General features: G+C 48.0%; 3 protein-coding genes across 4 annotated transcripts in view; 1 reads left to right on the top strand and 2 right to left on the bottom strand.

The window, feature by feature from the left end:
• Positions 1–2,016: 2,016 nt before the first annotated feature.
• ube2t (ubiquitin-conjugating enzyme E2T (putative)) lies at positions 2,017–9,102 on the bottom strand. Its single transcript, XM_084189456.1, has 7 exons — positions 8,973–9,102; positions 8,610–8,727; positions 8,292–8,361; positions 8,068–8,173; positions 7,523–7,621; positions 3,418–3,513; positions 2,017–3,106 (listed from the first exon to the last, which is right to left on the bottom strand). Exons 2-7 carry the CDS (start codon positions 8,716–8,718, stop codon positions 2,957–2,959), a joined length of 630 nt encoding a protein of 209 aa, XP_084045582.1. The 5' UTR covers positions 8,719–8,727; positions 8,973–9,102; the 3' UTR covers positions 2,017–2,956.
• Positions 9,103–10,967: 1,865 nt separating this feature from the next.
• Positions 10,968–18,459, bottom strand: LOC311114180 (putative methyltransferase YdaC; the record flags this gene model as incomplete). The annotated part of the gene is made up of 5 exons (XM_084189454.1): positions 10,968–11,164; positions 12,148–12,328; positions 12,829–12,900; positions 13,090–13,223; positions 18,438–18,459. 5 exons carry the CDS (start codon positions 18,457–18,459, stop codon positions 10,968–10,970), a joined length of 606 nt encoding a protein of 201 aa, XP_084045580.1.
• A 605-nt stretch (positions 18,460–19,064) lies between these two features.
• Positions 19,065–19,632, top strand: part of etv7 (ETS variant transcription factor 7) — a 29,108-nt gene continuing 28,540 nt past the window's right edge. The window contains exon 1 of one of the 2 annotated variants that reach the window (XM_084189452.1): positions 19,065–19,512. In XM_084189452.1, coding sequence (XP_084045578.1) covers positions 19,474–19,512 — 39 coding nt within the window. In that variant the 5' untranslated portion in view covers positions 19,065–19,473. The remainder of the gene's footprint in view (positions 19,513–19,632) is intronic. The other variant, XM_084189453.1, reaches the window with a different exon arrangement.

The following is a 19,632-nucleotide window of genomic DNA, read 5'->3' on the forward strand; positions in this document are numbered from 1 at the left end:
CAGGATCCATAGATCAATACTAATGGTAATCAATAATCAATAAACAGCAGCATAATGGAGTAATACATCTAATCAATAATCATTTAGCGGCAGCGTGTCAGTGGGTAAAAACCTGTGGATGGGCATAGAGTCAGTGTGGATAGTCTGTGGGAGAGGGACAGCAGTAGTTAAGTCCTTTAACAGTCTTATGGCCAGGGGATAGAAGCTGTTTAGCAGTCTGTTGGTCTGAGCCTTGACGCACCGGTACCGCCTGCCCGATGGGAGCATGGAGAACACGCCATGTCTACCTTCTCAGACCCCGCCTAGCATGCTGGGAGCTCACCACCAGTGATGCGCTGGGCCGCCGGCACCACCCTCTGCAGGGCCTTGCGGTCGAGGGGCGGTGCAGTTGTAAAAGTTCCTTTGTTGTTTCAGCCTCCTGATGGAGAAGAGGCATTGTCTTGCCCTGTTCACAACTGTTCTGGTGTGAAAAGACTAATGCTAGTGTTCATGGGAACAGGAATGATGGTGGTCAGCTTGAGACGTGGGGATGACAGACTGGGACAAGGAGAGGTTGAACATGACCATGATGATGTCTGCCAGCTGGTCTGACCATGATGATGTCTGCCAGCTGGTCTGACCATGATGATGTCTGCCAGCTGGTCTGACCGTGATGATGTCTGCCAGCTGGTCTGACCATGATGATGTCTGCCAGCTGGTCTGACCATGATGATGCCTGCCAGCTGGTCTGACCATGATGATGTCTGCCAGCTGGTCTGACCATGATGATGCCTGCCAGCTGGTCTGACCATGATGATGCCTGCCAGCTGGTCTGACCATGATGATGCCTGCCAGCTGGTCTGACCATGATGATGCCTGCCAGCTGGTCTGACCATGATGATGTCTGCCAGCTGGTCTGACCGTGATGATGTCTGACCATGATGATGTCTGCCAGCTGGTCTGACCGTGATGATGCCTGCCAGCTGGTCTGACCATGATGATGCCTGCCAGCTGGTCTGACCATGATGATGCCTGCCAGCTGGTCTGACCATGATGATGCCTGCCAGCTGGTCTGACCATGATGATGTCTGCCAGCTGGTCTGACCGTGATGATGTCTGACCATGATGATGTCTGCCAGCTGGTCTGACCGTGATGATGCCTGCCAGCTGGTCTGACCATGATGATGCCTGCCAGCTGGTCTGACCATGATGATGCCTGCCAGCTGGTCTGACCATGATGATGCCTGCCAGCTGGTCTGACCATGATGATGTCTGCCAGCTGGTCTGCGAACGCTCTGAGAACGTGCCCTGGAATACCGTCCAGCCCTGCGAGTGTTGACCAGATTAAAAACCTTACATCGGCCTCAGAGAGCGAGATCACCCAGTCCTCTGGGACGGCGGGGGCCCTCGTGTACGGCTCTGTGAGGTTTTTTGCCAAAGCGTTTACAAAATGCATTTAGTTTGTCTGGTAGAGAGGCATCTAGGTCAGATAGCTAGCAACAATGACAAGAAGCTCCCATTTGGGGAATCGCAGGTGGCTCATTTTCATCTTGTTCCTGATACAATGTCTTGTTTTGAGGTGTTTGGACTGACGTCAAGTTTATGCTAATAAGGCTCAAATTCGCTAGTTAACTAGCAACTGTAACGACATATTTGAGACAAGTTCTCATTGTACAAATGTATTTATGTTTTCAATAAAACATTGGAGATGAAATATAGTTTAGTTGTCAACAGTCTAAGCCAACCCCGTCTGTTTTGCCCCATAGTTGCGCACGCATCAGTTTTGTTGCTAAACAAACAACCCTTCTATAAACCCCCATGTTCCCTTTGTTATATCATAATAAGTATAAAATGTGATATGATTCAGATATATAACCTGTAGTTTGTTACAAACTGACTTGTTCCTTTGGATGTACATACGTTCTGGTTGTCAGGATGTTAAAGTTATATTTGAATAATAATAGTTTCATTGAGATGACTGATCTTTGTTTTTTATTTTATGCTCATGTGTTTATAAAATAAAATGACTGTTTAACTCCGTTAGGTTCCAACATTTTAATAAGAAAACAAGCATCTAAGCATCATATTAAGGCCTCGTTACAGCAGCATTATATTAAGGCCTCATTACAGCAGCATCATATTAAGGCCTCGTTACAGCAGCATTATATTAAGGCCTCATTACAGCAGCATCATATTAAGGCCTCGTTACAGCAGCATTATATTAAGGCCTCATTACAGCAGCATCATATTAAGGCCTCGTTACAGCAGCATCATATTAAGGCCTCGTTACAGCAGCATTATATTAAGGCCTCATTACAGCAGCATCATATTAAGGCCTCGTTACAGCAGCATCATATTAAGGCCTCGTTACAGCAGCATTATATTAAGGCCTCATTACAGCAGCATCATATTAAGGCCTCGTTACAGCAGCATCATATTAAGGCCTCGTTACAGCAGCATTATATTAAGGCCTCGTTACAGCATCATTATATTAAGGCCTCATTACAGTTTTTCCACAGTAGCTCTTTATCCAATGGTCAAATTAACTCTCAGCCTGGTCTTGGGTCCTGTATAAAAACCTACAACTACTACCAGGGCGACCCCGCTCACAGGTATGGTTTCACTTTTCAGAATTACAAGTGTGTGGGCACGGGATGAATATTGTAAATAAAAAAGACACTGCGTAAACATTGCTATTGCGGGTTTGAATGAATCCCTGCCTTAGTCTGTGCATAACTATATAAAGGGAAAAACTCAAAACACTTTAAAATACAATTGTGGTACTCTGTAGCTCAATTGGTAGAGCACGGCGCTTGTAACGCCAGGGTAGTGGATTCGATCCCCGGAACCACCCATACGTAAAAATTTAAGCACACATGACTGTAAGTCGCTTTGGATAAAAGCGTCTGCTAAATGGCATTTTATTATTACAAACTGAAGTAACACAAGGGGACAGGAGCACAAAACGTGTAACGTGTTACAGACATGTTCTCTTGGGGTGCTGGGGGTGCTGGGGGCCCTGGGGGTGCTGGGGGTGCGCCTCTGTCTTGTCCTTCTGAGCTTCTCTCTTGACGGCCGACGGCTGGACCGGAGCCTCTACACTGTCCACGGTCTCCACCACACCACCCTACACACACAGTATTAATTAACTGCTGAAGGCAAGCATCTTAAAATGTATTAAATGCGATTCAAATGAATTAATGAACTAAGTCAGGAGCTATTTAAAATCATTGAACAGCATAAGGTCTGTATCTACAGTTCCCTTACTAAAATGGGGTGGTCTTGTTCTACAAATAGAGGCACCATAACATTACTACGGAATTACAGCACCACCTTGTGGCGAAGAAGACATTACTACATTGACATGGAGTTACAGCACCACCTTGTGGCGAGAAGACATTACTGCATAAAGTCACTACGGTCCACATATCTAACAACCTGTAACATTCCCTTGTTGTTCTGTACAGCGTGTTTCTCTGTCCACCTCTTGGCCTTCTCCAGATACACCTGCTTGCTGTACTTCAACTCTGATGACTGGGAGAGAAACATAACTCAGTGTAAGAGACATAATATACCGAGGGTGTCTCAGGAGAGTTGGAATACGAAAAAAAAACACATTTCCAATTAAATAGGACAAACATAAGCACCCACCAAAATTATGAATTATACTGAACAAAAATATAAAAAACGGAACATGGAACAATTTCAAAGATTTTACAGAGTTACAGTTCAAATAAGGAAAATCAGTCAATTGAAATAAATTCATTAGGCCCTAATCTATGGCTTTCACTTGACTGGGCAGGGGCGCAGCCATGGGTGGGCCTGGGAGGGCATAGGCCCACCCACTGGGGAGCCAGGCCTAGCCAATCAGAATAAAGCCCACAAAAAGGCACACCCTCTGACGAACCCGCAAGTGAAGAAGCCGGATGCGAAGGGCTGCCGTGGTTACACGTGGTCTGCTGTTCTGAGGCCGGCTGGACGTACTGCCAAATTATCTAAAATGACGTTGGAGGCAGCTTATGGTAGAGGAATTATCCAAAAATTATCTGGCAACAGCTCTGATGGACATTCCTGTAGTCAGCATGCCAGTTGCACGCTCCCTCAAAACTTGAGACATCTGTGGCATTGTGTTGTGTGACAAAACATAAATAAATGGTGTGGCCTTTTATTGTCCCCAGCACAAGGTGCACCTGTGTAATGATCATGCTGTTTAATCAGCTTCTTCACATGCCACCCCTGTCAGGTGGATGGATTATCTTGGAAAAGGAGAAATGCTCACTAACAGGGACGGAAACAAATGAATGCACAACATCAGCGAAATAAGGTTTTTGTGTGGAAAATGTTTATTTATTTATTTACTCATGAAAAACATGTGACCAACACTTGTTCAGTGTAGAAAGCTCAGTGTGTGAGACGGATAACTGTGTGAGGGCTATAGGAACAATATTAACTCTCTAGCATGGCGTTTGCAACGCCAGGGTTGTGGGTTCGATAAAATAATGTATGTGCTAACTGTAAGTCGCTCTGGATAAACTTAGATGACTAAAATGTAAATGATGTAACATCTCATTCCAAAATGATGGGCATTAATATGGAGTTGGTCCCCCCTTTGCTGCTATAACAGCCTCCACTCTTCTGGGAAGGCTTTCCACTAGATGTTGGAACATTGCTGTGGGGACTTGCTTCCATTCAGCCACAAGACCATTAGTGAGGTCGGGCACTGATGTTGGGCGATTAGGCCTGGCTCGCAGTCGGCGTTCCAATTCATCCCAAAAGGTGTTTGACAGGTTGAGGTCAGGCCTCTGTGCAAGCCAGTCAAGTTCTTCCACACCGATCTCGACAAACCATTTCTGTATGGACCTGGCTTTGTGCATTGGGCCATTGTCATGCTGAAACAGGAAAGGGCCTTCCCCAAACTGTTGCCACAAAGTTTCAAGCACAGAATCTTCTAGAATGTCATTGTATGCTGTAGCGTTAAGATTTCCCTTCACTGGAACTAAGGGGCCTAGCCCGAACCATGAAAAACATCCCCAGACCATTATTCCTCCTCCACCAAACTTTACAGTTGGCACTATGCATTTGGGAAGGTAGCATTCTCCTGGCATCCGCCAAACATGTTTTTACGTGTCCAAGTCAATAACCAACATGCAGAAACAGTTTGGACTGCCAGGTGGTGAAGCGTGATTCATCACTCCAGAGAACGCGTTTCCACTGCTCCGAGCCAGGCATGGGGATCTTAGGCCATGGAAACCCAGTTCATGAACCTCCTGACGAACAGTTCTTATGCTGACGTTTCTTTCAGAGGCAGTTTGGAACTCAGTAGTGAGTGCTTCAGCACTCCGTGGTCCCGTTCTGTGAGCTTGTGTGGCCTGCCACTTCGCAGCTGAGCCGTTGTTGCTCCTAGACGTTTCCACTTAACAATAACAGCACTTACAGTTGACAGGGGCAGCTCTAGCAGGGCAGAAATTTCACGAACTGACTTGTTGGAAAGGTGGCATCCGATGACGGTGCCACGTTGAAAGTCACTGAGCTCTTCAGTACGGGCCATTCTACTGCTAATATTTGTCTATGGAGATTGCATGGCTGTGTGCTCGATTTGATACACCTGTCAGCAACGGGTGTGGCTGAAATAGCCGAATCCACTAATTTGAAGGGGTGTCCACATACCTTTATATATATAGTGTTTATCAGCTATGAGGTCAGTCTTTAGGAAAGTATTCAGACCCCTTGACTTTTTCCACATTTTGTTACAGCCTTATTCTAAAAAATGTATTTATATTTGTTTAGGTCCTCATCAATCTACACACAATACCCCATTATGACAAAGTGAAAAACTGGTTTTTCAAAATTTTTGCAAATGTATTAAATAAAAACACAGAAATACCTTATTTACATAAGTATTCAGACCCTTTGCTATGACACTAAAAATTGAGCCCAGGTGCATCCTGTTTCCATTGATCATCCTTGAGGTGTTTCTACAACTTGATTGGAGTCCAGCTGTGGTAAACTCAATTGATTGGACAATTGAAGGCACACACCTGTCTATATAAAGTCCCACAGTTGACAGTACATGTCAGAGCAAAAACCAAGCCACGAAGCCGAAGAAATTGTCCGTAGAGCTCCAAGCCAGGATTGTGTCGAGGCACAGATCTGGGGAAGGGTACCAAAACATTTCTGCAGCATTGAAGGTCCCCAAGAACACAGTGGCCTCCATTATTCTTAAATGGAAGAAGTTTGGAACCACCAAGACTCTTCCTAGAGCTGGCCGCCCGGCCAAAATGAGCAATCGGGGGAGAAGGGCCTTGGTCAGGGAGGTGACCAAGAACCCGATGGTCACTGACAGAGCTCCAGAGTTCCTCTGTGGAGATGGGAGAACCTTCCAGAAGGACAACCATCTCTGCAGCACTCCACCAATCAGGTCTTTATGGTAGAGTGGCCAGACGGAAGCCACTCCTCAGTAAAAGGCACATGACAGCCCCGCTTGGAGTTTGCCAAAAGGCACCTAAAGACTCTCAGACCATGAGAAACACGATTCTCTGGTCTGATGAAACCAAGATTGAACTCTTTGGCCTGAATGCCAAGCGTCACGTCTGGAGGAAACCATCCCTACGGTGAAGCATTGTGGTGGCAGCATCATGCTGTGGGGATGTTTTTCAGCGGCAGGGACTGGGAGACTAGTCAGGATCGAGGGAAAGATGAACGGAGCAAAGTACAGAGAGATCCTTGATGAAAACTTGCTCCAGAGCACTCAGGACCTCAGACTGGGGCGAAGGTTCACCTTTCAACAGGACAACGACCCTAAGCACAAAGCCAAGACAACGCAGGAGTGGCTTCGGGACAAGTCTCTGAATGTCCTTGAGTGGCCCAGCCAGAGCCCGGAGTTGAACCCGATCGAACATCTCTGGAGAGACCTGAAAATAGCTGTGCAGCGACGCTCCCCATCCAACCTGACAGAGCTTGAGAGGATCTGCAGAGAAGAATGGGAGAAACTCCCCAAATACAGGTGTACCAAGCTTGTAGCGTCATACCCAAGAAGACTCGAGGCTGTAATCGCTGCCAAAGGTGCTTCAACGAAGTACTGAGTAAATGGTCTGAATACTGATGTAAATGTGTTATATTTCATTTTTTTTACTTTGAATAAATTTGCTAACATGTCTAAAAAGCTGTTTTTGCTTTGTCATTATGGGGTATTGTGTGTAGATTGAGGGGAAAAAACAATGTAATCAATTTTAGAATAAGGATGTAACGTAACAAAATGTGGAAAACGTCAAGGGGTCTGAATACTTTCCGAATGCGCTGTATATGAGCTATGGGGTCAGTATGTCTGATTTAATAGCTATGGGGTCAGTCTGAGTTTAACAGAGGTTAGATCGTACTGGTAAGCTCACTCCAAAACTTGAAATGTCGCCGGCCACATTGGTACGCACCTTTTCAGGGGCGCAACTGGTTAGTACATTGTCAAGCAGGGCGGTAACCTGTGTTTGAGTCGTTGTACGGACAGTGAAGGAGCAAAGTGACCTTGGTCAGTGTGTGTGTTACTCACTATGTCAGCCATGAGCGGGTCGTCCAGGTTGGGTTCAACCATCAGCAGCTGTATGGAGGTGAGCACTGTAGAGATGTTCAGGGAAGGTTTCCACGCACCCTACACACACACACACACACACACACACACACACACACACACACACACACACACACACACACACACACACACACACACACACACACACACACGGAAAGAGGTGCTACACATGGTGTGGAGGGTGGCTGTCCATGTTGTACCTTGGGTGGGAGTGTATGTGTCTTACCCTGGGTGGTAGTTTGAGTGTGTGTTTGCGTGCGTGTTACCCTGGGTGGTAGTTTGAGTGTGTGTTTGCGTGGGTGTTACCCTGGGTGGTAGTTTGAGTGTGTGTTTGCGTGGGTGTTACCCTGGGTGGTAGTTTGAGTGCGTGTTTGCGTGGGTGTTACCCTGGGTGGTAGTTTGAGTGCGTGTTTGCGTGGGTGTTACCCTGGGTGGTAGTTTGAGTGTGTGTTTGCGTGGGTGTTACCCTGGGTGGTAGTTTGAGTGCGTGTTTGCGTGGGTGTTACCCTGGGTGGTAGCTTGAGGGCGTCGTGACAGATGCGACCAGTGTTGTCTATGTTGGGGTGGTAGATGGGGGTCAGGAACCTCATCTTAGGGGGCTCGAAGGGATACCTGGAGGGTTAGACGAGAATCATCATTACGCAATCAAGATCGTTGTACCTAAAAGGTGTACTAGACCTGTATCTACTCAGAGATTTTAGTGTTTTATTATGTCAGAGTCACATCATACCTATCTGGAACCTTGATCTCCAGTGAGAAGACTCCTCCTTCAAATGGAGTCTCGGCTCCACCCACTATCTCTGCACAGGACAGGAGAGTATCAACACCTATAGACGTTTATATCTATATAAAACTACATCATTGATCACTACTATAATTCATGTCTATAATATACGGTCTATATAATAGATAATTGATCAACACCAATAGGCTATCAATGGCTGATGCATGAAAATAGTTACTTCAACACATATACTAGCACCCACCGAGAGGCTACATAACCGTACGATTGACTTATCGATAAGTTGATTGATTGATAGCTACTCACGGGCCCGGAGCTCGTCCATCTGCCCCTCCGTCTGCCAGCACGTAATCCCCGGTGAAGGCTCCGTGCTCATCATGTGCAGCTCTCGCTTTAAACGTGAGGTCCTCTGCATTATCTAGCTCTGAGACACACGGTGAAATACATTTTTAACTAGTTAACTAACTCGTTACTTAGCTAACTTCAGACTAACGAAGTGACAAAACTTTAAAAACGGCAGAAGTCTGAATAGTTAGCTATCTACCTTACCCATATAACGTTACAGTAGCTAGCTAGAAGCTTTGTGCCAACTAAGGCTAGCCATGATGCTAAAACGAGCTGGACATTTGTTGGGTATATTATTATCGACAGTTTGTCATTTGGGCTTACCTGGACAAAATACTATGTCGTTTTCCGCTTCAAATACACCTGTAGGCGAGACTTTTAGCGAAAGAAAATAGAAGCTACCTAGGTAGTTTCTGAAGGGGCGTTTGACAGAACGTTTCGATTTTCCCTCCTTATACGTCACCGGAAATACGCCTTTGGTGAAGTGCATTGTGAGTGATGTAGTTCATTGGCAGAATGTAGAAAACTTCTGCTAGAAAATTGTAGGCTATCTACCAGAGCTTCATCCAAATGATAGAATAATGACACTGAGTCAAAATACATATATTCCGATTTATTTGAAAAACAAAAGTGAGACAAGGTTGCCAAGATTTATTCTAATACTAGCAGTCAAACAAGGAAATGGTTCCAATCGTTTTTCCACCATTCATTTTTTTTCCATAGAGGATTTTAGAAACACTTAAAATAAGGGCTGTGTTTTGTGCAGGCTTACCCTGGAGTGACGTTTTGATAACCGTGTAAATCTCTCTAGGAAAATGTGACTTTTATCAAGTTTGGTGGGGGAGGAATAATATTCTGGGGCTGTTTTTCATGGTTCGTGCTACGCCCCTTAGTTCCAGTGAAGGGAGATCTTATAGCTACAATGATGTTCTAGACGATTCTGTGCTTCCAACTTTGTGGCAACAGAGCCAGGCCTAATGGCCCGACATCAGTTCCCAACCTCACTAATGCTCTTTGTGGCTGAATGGAAGCAAGTCCCCGCAGCAATGTTCCAACATCTAGTGGAAAGCCTTCCCAGAAGAGTGGAGGCTGTTATAGCAGCAAAGTGGGACCAACTCCATATTAATGCCTATGATTTTGGAATGAGATGTTTGATGAGAAGGTGTCCATATACTTATGGTCATGTAGTGTAGATCTGAATTAAATGTATACAAATCTAAAAGTAAAAAAATCAATCAATCAATCAAATGTATTAATAAAGCCCTTTTTACATCAGCAGATGTGCTTATACTGAAACCCAGCCTAAAACCCCAGAGAGTAAACAATGCAGATGTAGAAGCAGGGTGGCTAGGAAGACTTCTAGAAAGGCTGGAACCTAGGAAGAAACCTAGAGAGGAACCAGGCTCTGAGGGGTGACCAGTCCTCTACTGGCTGTACTGGGTAGAGAGGAACCAGGCTCTGAGGGGTGACCAGTCCTCTACTGGCTGTACTGGGTAGAGAGGAACCAGGCTCTGAGGGGTTGCCAGTCCTCTTCTGGCTGTGCCGGGTGGAGATTATAAGAGCACATGTCCATTAAGGTTAGATCGTTCTTCAAGATGTTTAAACGTTTCAAAGTCAACTAATGCGAGATCATCAGCCTCTACCATATGGACGCATAGATACACCGTGATCCATTGGTGGCTAAAGAAATGAGTGCATGGAACTCTTAGCCTATAGGCCAATGCACTTCCATTGCTCTTTCACACTGAGGATTGGTGATTATCGAGGGGGAGATTATTGGAAAGATTTTAAAAATAGCTTACTATGAGGAACTATAGTTTGAATATATTATCATTCACAATGGATGTTAAAAACATTTCCGCGCAGCAGGCCAGGTACTTCTATACAAGCTCAGGCGCCAGCGCTCCTTCAACATTATCTGGACAGAGAAACCAGACACCTGCTCACTGCTCACATGGAGCAATCCAAACAAAAGACAATGAAAACATTTACAAATCTCGTAAATGATGGTTATGAAATAAACCAAAAGTTGTTTCTCACCAGTGTAGCCGGTTGTGAACTCTGCAAACAACGTTTCCACTCCGAGAATGAGAATGGTAAAAGACAAATTAATACACGCATTAACAGAAATTAATGTAACCAAATGATCAGTTTGGCTTATTGCCACGCCCACTGCCCAAATAGGCCTATGATCTTGTGATTTGAAACAATCCACAGCTATTTATTAAAAGAAGAAAACTATCCTTGATTCCTCAATGGCGGATGATGGTGATGAAACCCTTTTGTGTGTGTGTGCATGTGATTCTGTGTATGTGTCCATCACTTCTCAGCAGTAGCATATATAGCCTGGTAGGTGATGTGTTTGTGTTGTTGATCCTCCATAGTGACCTGGTTAAACCCAGAGGCTCTCAGAGCTTCCATGTAGGCCTTGGGTTGCCAGTTCTCTGCAGGGAACTCCCGCCTGGACGCAAAGCTGGCCACACTGCTCAGTCTTAGAGAGGTCCCCATCACACCTCCTACAGTAGAGAGACATTCAGAACCACACCAACCCTCCCCAGTCCCCACTCCCACACCAACCCTCCCCAGTCCCCACTCCCACACCAACCCTCCCCAGTCCCCACTCCCACACCAACCCTCCCCAGTCCCCACTCCCACACCAACCCTCCCCAGTCCCCACTCCCACACCAACCCTCCCCAGTCCCCACTCCCACACCAACCCTCCCCAGTCCCCACTCCCACACCAACCCTCCCCAGTCCCCACTCCCACACCAACCCTCCCCAGTCCCCACTCCCACACCAACCCTCCCCAGTCCCCACTCCCACACCAACCCTCCCCAGTCCCCACAACCACACCAACCCTCCCCAGTCCCCACAACCACACCAACCCTCCCCAGTCCCCACAACCACACCAACCCTCCCCAGTCCCCACAACCACACCAACCCTCCCCAGTCCCCACAACCACACCAACCCTCCCCAGTCCCCATAACCACACCACACCAACCCTCCCCAGTCCACACCACACCAACCCTCTCCAGTCCCCACTACCACACCACACCAACCCTCCCCAGTTCACACCACACCAACCCTCCCCAGTCCCCACAACCACACCACACCAACCCTCCCCAGTCCCCAGTCCCCAGACCCCACAACCACAACCACACCACACCAACCCTCCCCAGTCCCCACAACCACACCAACCCTCCCCAGTCCACACCACACCAACCCTCCCCAGTCCCCACAAGCACACCACACCAACCCTCCCCAGTCCCCATAACCACACCACACCAACCCTCCCCAGTCCCCACAAGCACACCACACCAACCCTCCCCAGTCCCCATAACCACACCACACCAACCCTCCCCAGTCCCCAGTCCCCACAACCACAACCACACCACACCAACCCTCCCCAGTCCCCACAACCACACCACACCAACCCTCCCCAGTCCCCACAACCACACCACACCAACCCTCCCCAGTCCCCACAACCACACCCCTCACCTGGTTTCATGACTCTGTGTATCTCTGCGGCTCCCTTCCTCAGGTCTGGCCAGTAGTAGTAACAATTACAGTGGAAAACCTTGTCTAACATACTCTCTGCTAGAGGCATGGCTGCCACATCACACTGATACAGAGACACCTTCCCACTGGAGACCAACTCCTTCAGACGATCACCTGCCATCTAGAGTTGAGAGGAGGAGAGGGGTGGGGAGGAGAGGGGTTAGGAGAGGGGAGAGGAGTGGGGAGGAGAGGTGGGTGGAGGTTAGGAGAGGGGAGAGGAGTGGAGAGGAGAGGTGGGTGGAGGTTAGGAGAGGGGAGAGGAGTGGAGAGGAGTGGGGGAGGTGAGGAGAGGAGGAGAGGAAGGAGGATGGTGGGGAGGAGAGGGGTGGGAGGAGAGGGGAGAGGAGGGGGGAGGTGAGGTGGGGGGAGGTAAGGAGTGGAGGAGAGGGAGGAGGCTGGTGGAGGGGAGGAAAGGAAAGGGGAGAGGAGTGGAGAGGGGGAGGTGAGGAGTGGGGAGGTGAGGAAAGGAAAGGGGAGAGGAGTGGAGAGGAGATTAGGAGGGAGGTGAGGAGAGGAGGAGAGGAGGGGGAGGTGAGAAAACCAGTGTTGTAGTTGAGTCACTAAACTACCACCCCTCTACACATGCACACACCCTACACACTCATTTAGTCTCTATCTCACCTGGTGCATATATTGTGAGTAGTCCACTCCTATGAGTCTCCCTGTAGGTTCTGTCAGTAGTGTGGCTGCAGCCTCCAGGCCCCGGCCCAGCCCCGGCCCAGCCCCGGCCCAGCCTCCAGACCCGGCCCCGGCCCAGCCCCGGCCCAGCCCCGGCCCATGGCCCAGCCCCGGCCCAGCCTCCAGGCCCAGCCCCGGCCCATGGCCCAGCCCCGGCCCAGCCCCGGCCCAGCCTCCAGGCCCATGGCCCAGCCCCGGCCCAGCCTCCAGGCCCAGCCCCGGCCCATGGCCCAGCTCTAACACTGGATCTCCAGGCTGGATCCCACACAGTGACACCGCAATCTCCTCTAACACCGTGTTGTGGTAAGATCTTACTTTTTGGAGAAATGTCCTCTGGTCTGATGAAACAAAAATAGAACTGTTTGGCCATAATGACCATCGTTATGTTTGGAGGAAAACGGGGGTTGCTTGCAAGCCGAAGAACACCATCCCAACCGTGAAGCACGGGGGTGGCAGCATCATGCTGTGGGGGTGCTTTGCTGCAGGAGGGACTGGTGCACTTCACAAAATAGATGGCATCATGAGGAAGGAAAATTATGTGGATATATTGAAGCAACATCTGAAATATGAAAGCTGATCTACCCCTTAAAAAAATAAAAAAATCTCAAGACATCAGTCAGGAAGTTAAAGCTTGGTCGCAAATGGGTCTTCCAAATGGACAATGACCCCAAGCATACTTCCAAAGTTGTGGCAAAATGGCTTAAGGACAACAAAGTCAAGGTATTGGAGTGGCCATCACAAAGCCCTGACCTCAATCCTATAGAAAATGTGTGGGCAGAACTGAAAAAGCGTGTGCGAGCAAGGAGGCCTACAAACCTGACTCAGTTACACCAGCTCTGTCAGGAGGAATGGGCCAAAATTCACCCAACTTATTGTGGGAAGCTTGTGGAAGGCTACCCGAAATGTTTGACCCAAGTTAAACAATTTAAAGGCAATGCTACCAAATACTAATTGAGTGTATGTAAACTTCTGACCCACTGGGAATGTGATGAAATAAATAAAAGCTGAAATAAATAATTATCTCTTCTATTATTCTGACATTTCACATTCTTAAAATAAAGTGGTGATCCTAACTGACCTAAGACAGGGACTTTTTACTAGGATTAAATGTCAGGAATTGTGAAAAACTGAGTTTAAATGTATTTGGCTAAGGTGTATGTAAACTTCCAACTTCAACTGTACATTAGAAGTCTCAAGGTCATTGGCCACAGATAAAATGACGTCAAATCACGTTATATCTACCTTAGCTTTGATTGGACTGATCAAGTCAACATCATAATTTCAAAATCTTAGCTAGCAAGCTAGACAAGCAGTCATCATTACATTTTACATTTACATTTACGTCATTTAGCAGACGCTCTTATCCAGAGCGACTTACAGTTAGTGAGTGCATAAATTATATATATATATATATATATATATATATATATATTTTTTTTCTTCATACTGGCCCCCCGTGGGAAACGAACCCACAACCCTGGCGTTGCAAACGCCATGCTCTACCAACTGAGCTACATCCCTGCCGGCCATTTCCTCCCCTACCCTGGACGACGCTGGGCCAATTGTGCGCCGCCCCATGGGTCTCCCGGTCGCGGCCGGCTACAACAGAGCCTGGATTTGAACCAGGATCTCTAGTGGCACAGCTAGCACTGCGATGCAGTGCCTTAGACCACTGCGCCACTCATGCATCAAGTTGGCAATCTAGTGGCAAATCCTTTTCAATCCTTGTCATTAGGGGAGGGTTTGGCTGGCCGGGATGTCCTTGTCTCATCGTGCTCTAGCGACTCCTTGTGGCGGGCCGGTCGGTCGACTTCGGTCGTCAGTTCGACAGTGTTTCCTCCGTCACATTGGTGCGGCTGGCTTTCGGGTTAAGCGAGCAGTGTGTCAAGAAGCAGTGCGGCTTGGCTCTCAACCTTCGCAGAGTCCGTAGGGGAATTGCAGCGATGAGACAAGATCATAACTAATTGGATATCATGAAAAAGGGGGTAACGCCATGGGCCAGAAAAGACTTCAGTGAGTTCAAGACAACTGGGAACTCGGATAAAACTAGCGCAGACTGGGAAAATACGGAAAATAATTTTGAACGGTCATCAATCTTTCTAGAGCCCTCAAGAAGGACCGCCGCGCCAACTTCCTGTTCAAGTTTTGGAAAGGCACACACCTGTCTATATAAGGTCCCACAGTTGACAGTGCAGGTCAGAGCAAAAACCAAGCAATGAGGTCAAAGGAATTGTCCGTAGAGCTCTGAGATAGGATTGTGTCGAGGCACAGATCTGGGGAAGGGTACCAAAACATTTCTGCAGCATTGAAGGTCCCCAAGAACACAGTGGCCTCCATCATTCTTAAATGGAAGAAGTTTGGAACCACCAAGACTCTTCCTAGAGCTGACTACCCGACCAAACTGAGCAATCAGGGGAGAAGGGCCTTGGTCAGGGAGGTGACCAAGCTCCAGAGTTTCTCTTTGGAGATGGGAGAACCTTCCAGAAGGACAACCATCTCTGCAGCACTCCACCAATCAGGCCTTTATGGTAGAGTGGTCAGACGGAAGCCACTCCTCAGTAAAAGGGACATGACAGCCCGCTTGGAGTTTCCCAAAAGGCACCTAAAGGACTCTCAGACCATGAGAAAAAAGATTCTCTGGTCTGATGAAACCAAGATTGAACTCTTTGACCTGAATGCTAAGCGTCACATCTGGAGGAAACCTGGCACCATCCCTACGGTGAAGCATGGTGGTGGCAGAATCATGCTGTGGGGATGTTTTTCAGCGGTAGGGACTGGGAGACTAGTCCGGATCGAGGGAAAGATGAACGGAGAAAAGCACAGAGAGATCCTTGATGAAAACCAGCCCTAGAGCGATCAGGACCTCAGACTGGGTCGAAGGTTCACCTTCCAACAGGACAGGAGAGACCTGAAAATAGCTGTGCAGCGACGCTCCCCAAGAATGGTAGAAACTCCCCAAATATAGGTGTGCCAAGCTTGTAGCGTCATACCCAAGAAAACTTGAGGCTGTAATCGCTGCCAAAGGTGCTTCAACAAAGTACTGAGTAAAGGGTCTGAATACTTATGTAAATGTGATATTTCAGTTGTTGTTTTTTTATACATTTGCAAAAATTTCTATAAACCTGTTTTTGCTTTGTCATTATGGGGTATTGTGTGTAGATTATTGAGGAAAAATAACATTTAATCAATTTTAGAATAAGGCTGTAATGTAACAGAATGTCGAAAAAGTCAAGGGGTCTGAATACTTTCCGAATGCACTGTATTTGCATTCGTTATGGTCTTGTGAAGGCTGGCTGAATTCTGGCAAAGAGTATGTTCTTTTATCTTAGCATGTCTATAGATTCTCCCTTCTCCCTGTTTTTTTTGGCTTGGAAATGTTGATACTGGAGACTGTTTTCTTAAGAAACTGCGTAACCAAGCATTTATAGCGGCTAAGAAATGCTTTGCCATTAAATTGGAAGGTTGGTTATCCGCCCACATGTCAAGTTATGTATTAGTATATTTGATTTATTACAAGATTAAGGGTCTACTGGGCAACTTTCATAAGGTCTGGTTGCCTTATATGGAATACAGTACGACTAAAGGAGTCTGTATTGAAAACAGGCCCACGTCAGGGGAGGTCTGGATGCCTTCTATGGAATACAGTACGACTAAAGGAGTCTGTCCTGAAAACAGGCCCACCTCAGGGGAGGTCTGGATGCCTTCTATGGAATACAATACGACTAAAGGAGTCTGTATTGAAAACACGCCCACGTCAGGGGAGATACCTATTAGGCAATCCCTAGCTGCTGGGCTGCTCAGTCCTGGCCCTGGGGGTCTGCTGGGCTGCTCAGTCCTGGCCCTGGGGGTCTGCTGGGCTGCTCAGTCCTGGCCCTGGGGGTCTGCTGGGCTGCTCAGTCCTGGCCCTGGGGGTCTGCTGGGCTGCTCAGTCCTGGCCCTGGGGGTCTGCTGGGCTGCTCAGTCCTGGCCCTGGGGGTCTGCTGGGCTGCTCAGTCCTGGCCCTGGGGGTCTGCTGGGCTGCTCAGTTCTGGCCCTGGGGGTCTGCTGGGCTGCTCAGTCCTGGCCCTGGGGGTCTGCTGGGCTGCTCAGTCCTGGCCCTGGGGGTCTGCTGGGCTGCTCAGTCCTGGCCCTGGGGGTCTGCTGTACTGTTGTCACTCTGGCCTTGGCCTAATACACCCAAAACCAATAAATGAATGTTTCACTAAGATCGTAAAGCTGAGTGAGGTGTGTTGGGTTGGGGCGCTGCAGGGTGGTAGACCCCTAGGGAGAGGACAGGGCGACGTTGGGTTGGGGTGCTGCAGGGTGGGGGATCCCTAGGGAGAGGACAGGGCGACGTTGGGTTGGGGCGCTGCAGGGTGGGGGACCCCTAGGGAGAGGACAGGGCGACGTTGGGTTGGGGTGCTGCAGGGTGGGGGATCCCTAGGGAGAGGACAGGGCGACGTTGGGTTGGGGCGCTGCAGGGTGGGGGACCTCTAGGGAGAGGACAGGGCGACGTTGGGTTGGGGTGCTGCAGGGTGGGGGACCCCTAGGGAGAGGACAGGGCGACGTTGGGTTGGGGCGCTGCAGGGTGGGGGACCCCTAGGGAGAGGACAGGGCGACGTTGGGTTGGGGCGCTGCAGGGTGGGGGACCCCTAGGGAGAGGACAGGGCGACGTTGGGTTGGGGTGCTGCAGGGTGGGGGACCCCTAGGGAGAGGACAGGGCGACGTTGGGTTGGGGTGCTGCAGGGTGGGGGACCCCTAGGGAGAGGACAGGGCGACGTTGGGTTGGGGCGCTGCAGGGTGGTGGACCCCTAGGGAGAGGACAGGGCGACGTTGGGTTGGGGTGCTGCAGGGTGGGGGATCCCTAGGGAGAGGACAGGGCGACGTTGGGTTGGGGTGCTGCAGGGTGGGGGACCCCTAGGGAGAGGACAGGGCGACGTTGGGTTGGGGTGCTGCAGGGTGGGGGACCCCTAGGGAGAGGACAGGGCGACGTTGGGTTGGGGCGCTGCAGGGTTGTGGAGAGGACAGGGCGACGTTGGGTTGGGGTGCTGCAGGGTGGGGGACCCCTAGGGAGAGGACAGGGCGACCCAGCTAGATTGTGTGCAAGTAAAAAGAGGTATACAGTACTATTAGTTCTATGAGATTAATTATATGGAGGATTTTCTGTTTCTGTGTGTTCATGTATATTTGAGGTGTATGTCGGTTTTTGTGTGTTTTTTTTTTTTTTCAAACCTTTAAAAAATGAAAGGTGGAAACTGGGAAGGAAATTGTGTTGGGAGAGAGTTTAGTTATTAACTAGACTGGTGGGCGTCGGGCGTGCAGGTGGCTCGGGCTGGCTGGTTGGTCTGGCTGGTTGGTCTGGCTGGTTGGTCTGGCTGGTTGGGCTGGCTGGTTGGTCTGGCTGAAATTTGATATCAAGGATGTCTTAATAAAGACAATCAAAAGTATTTGTATTTTTTCAAGAGTTTGTTAGGCTATTGGTTAAAGGTGCAACACAATATGTATTATTGAATTACCTTTGATCTAGTTAAATCTTATGAATCACTTAAACATATTTAATAATTATATCTTACCTAGCTTTATGACTGTGGGCATTTTTGCTTAATTTCTGTTCTATATAGAGATGACATATTGGATTGTGTAAAAATGCAGGAAATGATATTTAGATGCCCAGATCCCCAGGTTATGTCCACCCCACTCCTAAAACCAAAGTGGTGCTCCTGTCTAGATAATTTCATTGAGAGAGAAAAACAGTTTTTCTGTACACAGCAGGTTCGGCTGATTGCACTTTTATCACGGTCCCTTAGCCGTGTGCACAATATTCCCCTACTGAAACCAACATAAACTAACCTTTTGAAAACAGAATGGAACAGAGGGCTGGACCTTGCTCTCTAGCGTCATCTGATTCTAGATATATCACCCTAATCCTTTTAGGAGCTTCCATGGAAGAGGTGTTGACGAGCGAACTCCGAATATTAAACCAATATCCAAACTGAAAACAAATGTAATGCGGCGTTAGCTGGGGAGGGCTCATTAGGACGACTGAATGAACCGAATCCTTTCGTCCCCCTTTTTTTTAAAATTATTGTTTATTGAATCAAATATAAACACACACTCAGACATAATTTAATTCAAGAATTGATAAGAGCATAAAAGACAAACAAAAAATAATATGTTCCTTCCCACTCAGCTCTCGCTGCGCGACATTCGTCATGAATTTTGGGCACCAGGCGTCCAAATAGCCTCTCCCGAAAAAACACGTACCACGATCAATTTAGATAAGCGAGATAGCGCAAGCTGCACGCTAAGGCTTGAGCGCATGGAAGTGATATCTGCACTTTTTGAAAAAACATACACACACACACCTCTATGGATCCTTTCGATTTCGATTCCCGGAAACAAGGATCATATGTCATTATAATAGTCGGACTGCATCTGAAAATCATGTACAGCTCATACGTTTAGATTCCATAATAACTTATTCTGACCGTTAATGATAGAAGTCTTATACACATAATTATCGTATTAGCGGACGGATTGTTGATCACCTGAGCTCTTATATAGAGCATTATTCTACTAGTCTACTTCCGGACAGACAGGTAGAGAACGATGGAAGACAGAGGCAGCTCCCGGTCAGATCTGATCAAGGTAAACTGAAGCCCTGATGACATGAATAGGAAACGCTTCCACGTCCTACAAGTAATGTTTCCGTTTTAATAGGAATGTATAGAGAGATGGATTATGTTTGTTTTACACATTGTGTCAGCT

The sequence above is a fragment of the Coregonus lavaretus genome, assembly GCF_964263955.1.
Source record: "Coregonus lavaretus genome assembly, contig: HAP1_SCAFFOLD_498, whole genome shotgun sequence".
Lineage (NCBI taxonomy): Eukaryota > Metazoa > Chordata > Actinopteri > Salmoniformes > Salmonidae > Coregonus > Coregonus lavaretus.

Bases quoted from the DNA above. Each gene is read 5' to 3' on its own strand.
- ube2t (XM_084189456.1), bottom strand. From the start codon at position 8,718: ATGCAGAGGACCTCACGTTTAAAGCGAGAGCTGCACATGATGAGCACG. The intron at 8,362-8,609 runs GTGAGTAGCTAT...TGTCCTGTGCAG, and splicing joins GATGGACGAGCTCCGGGCCC to AGATAGTGGGTGGAGCCGAG. The intron at 8,174-8,291 runs GTATGATGTGAC...CTAACCCTCCAG, and splicing joins GAGATCAAGGTTCCAGATAG to GTATCCCTTCGAGCCCCCTA.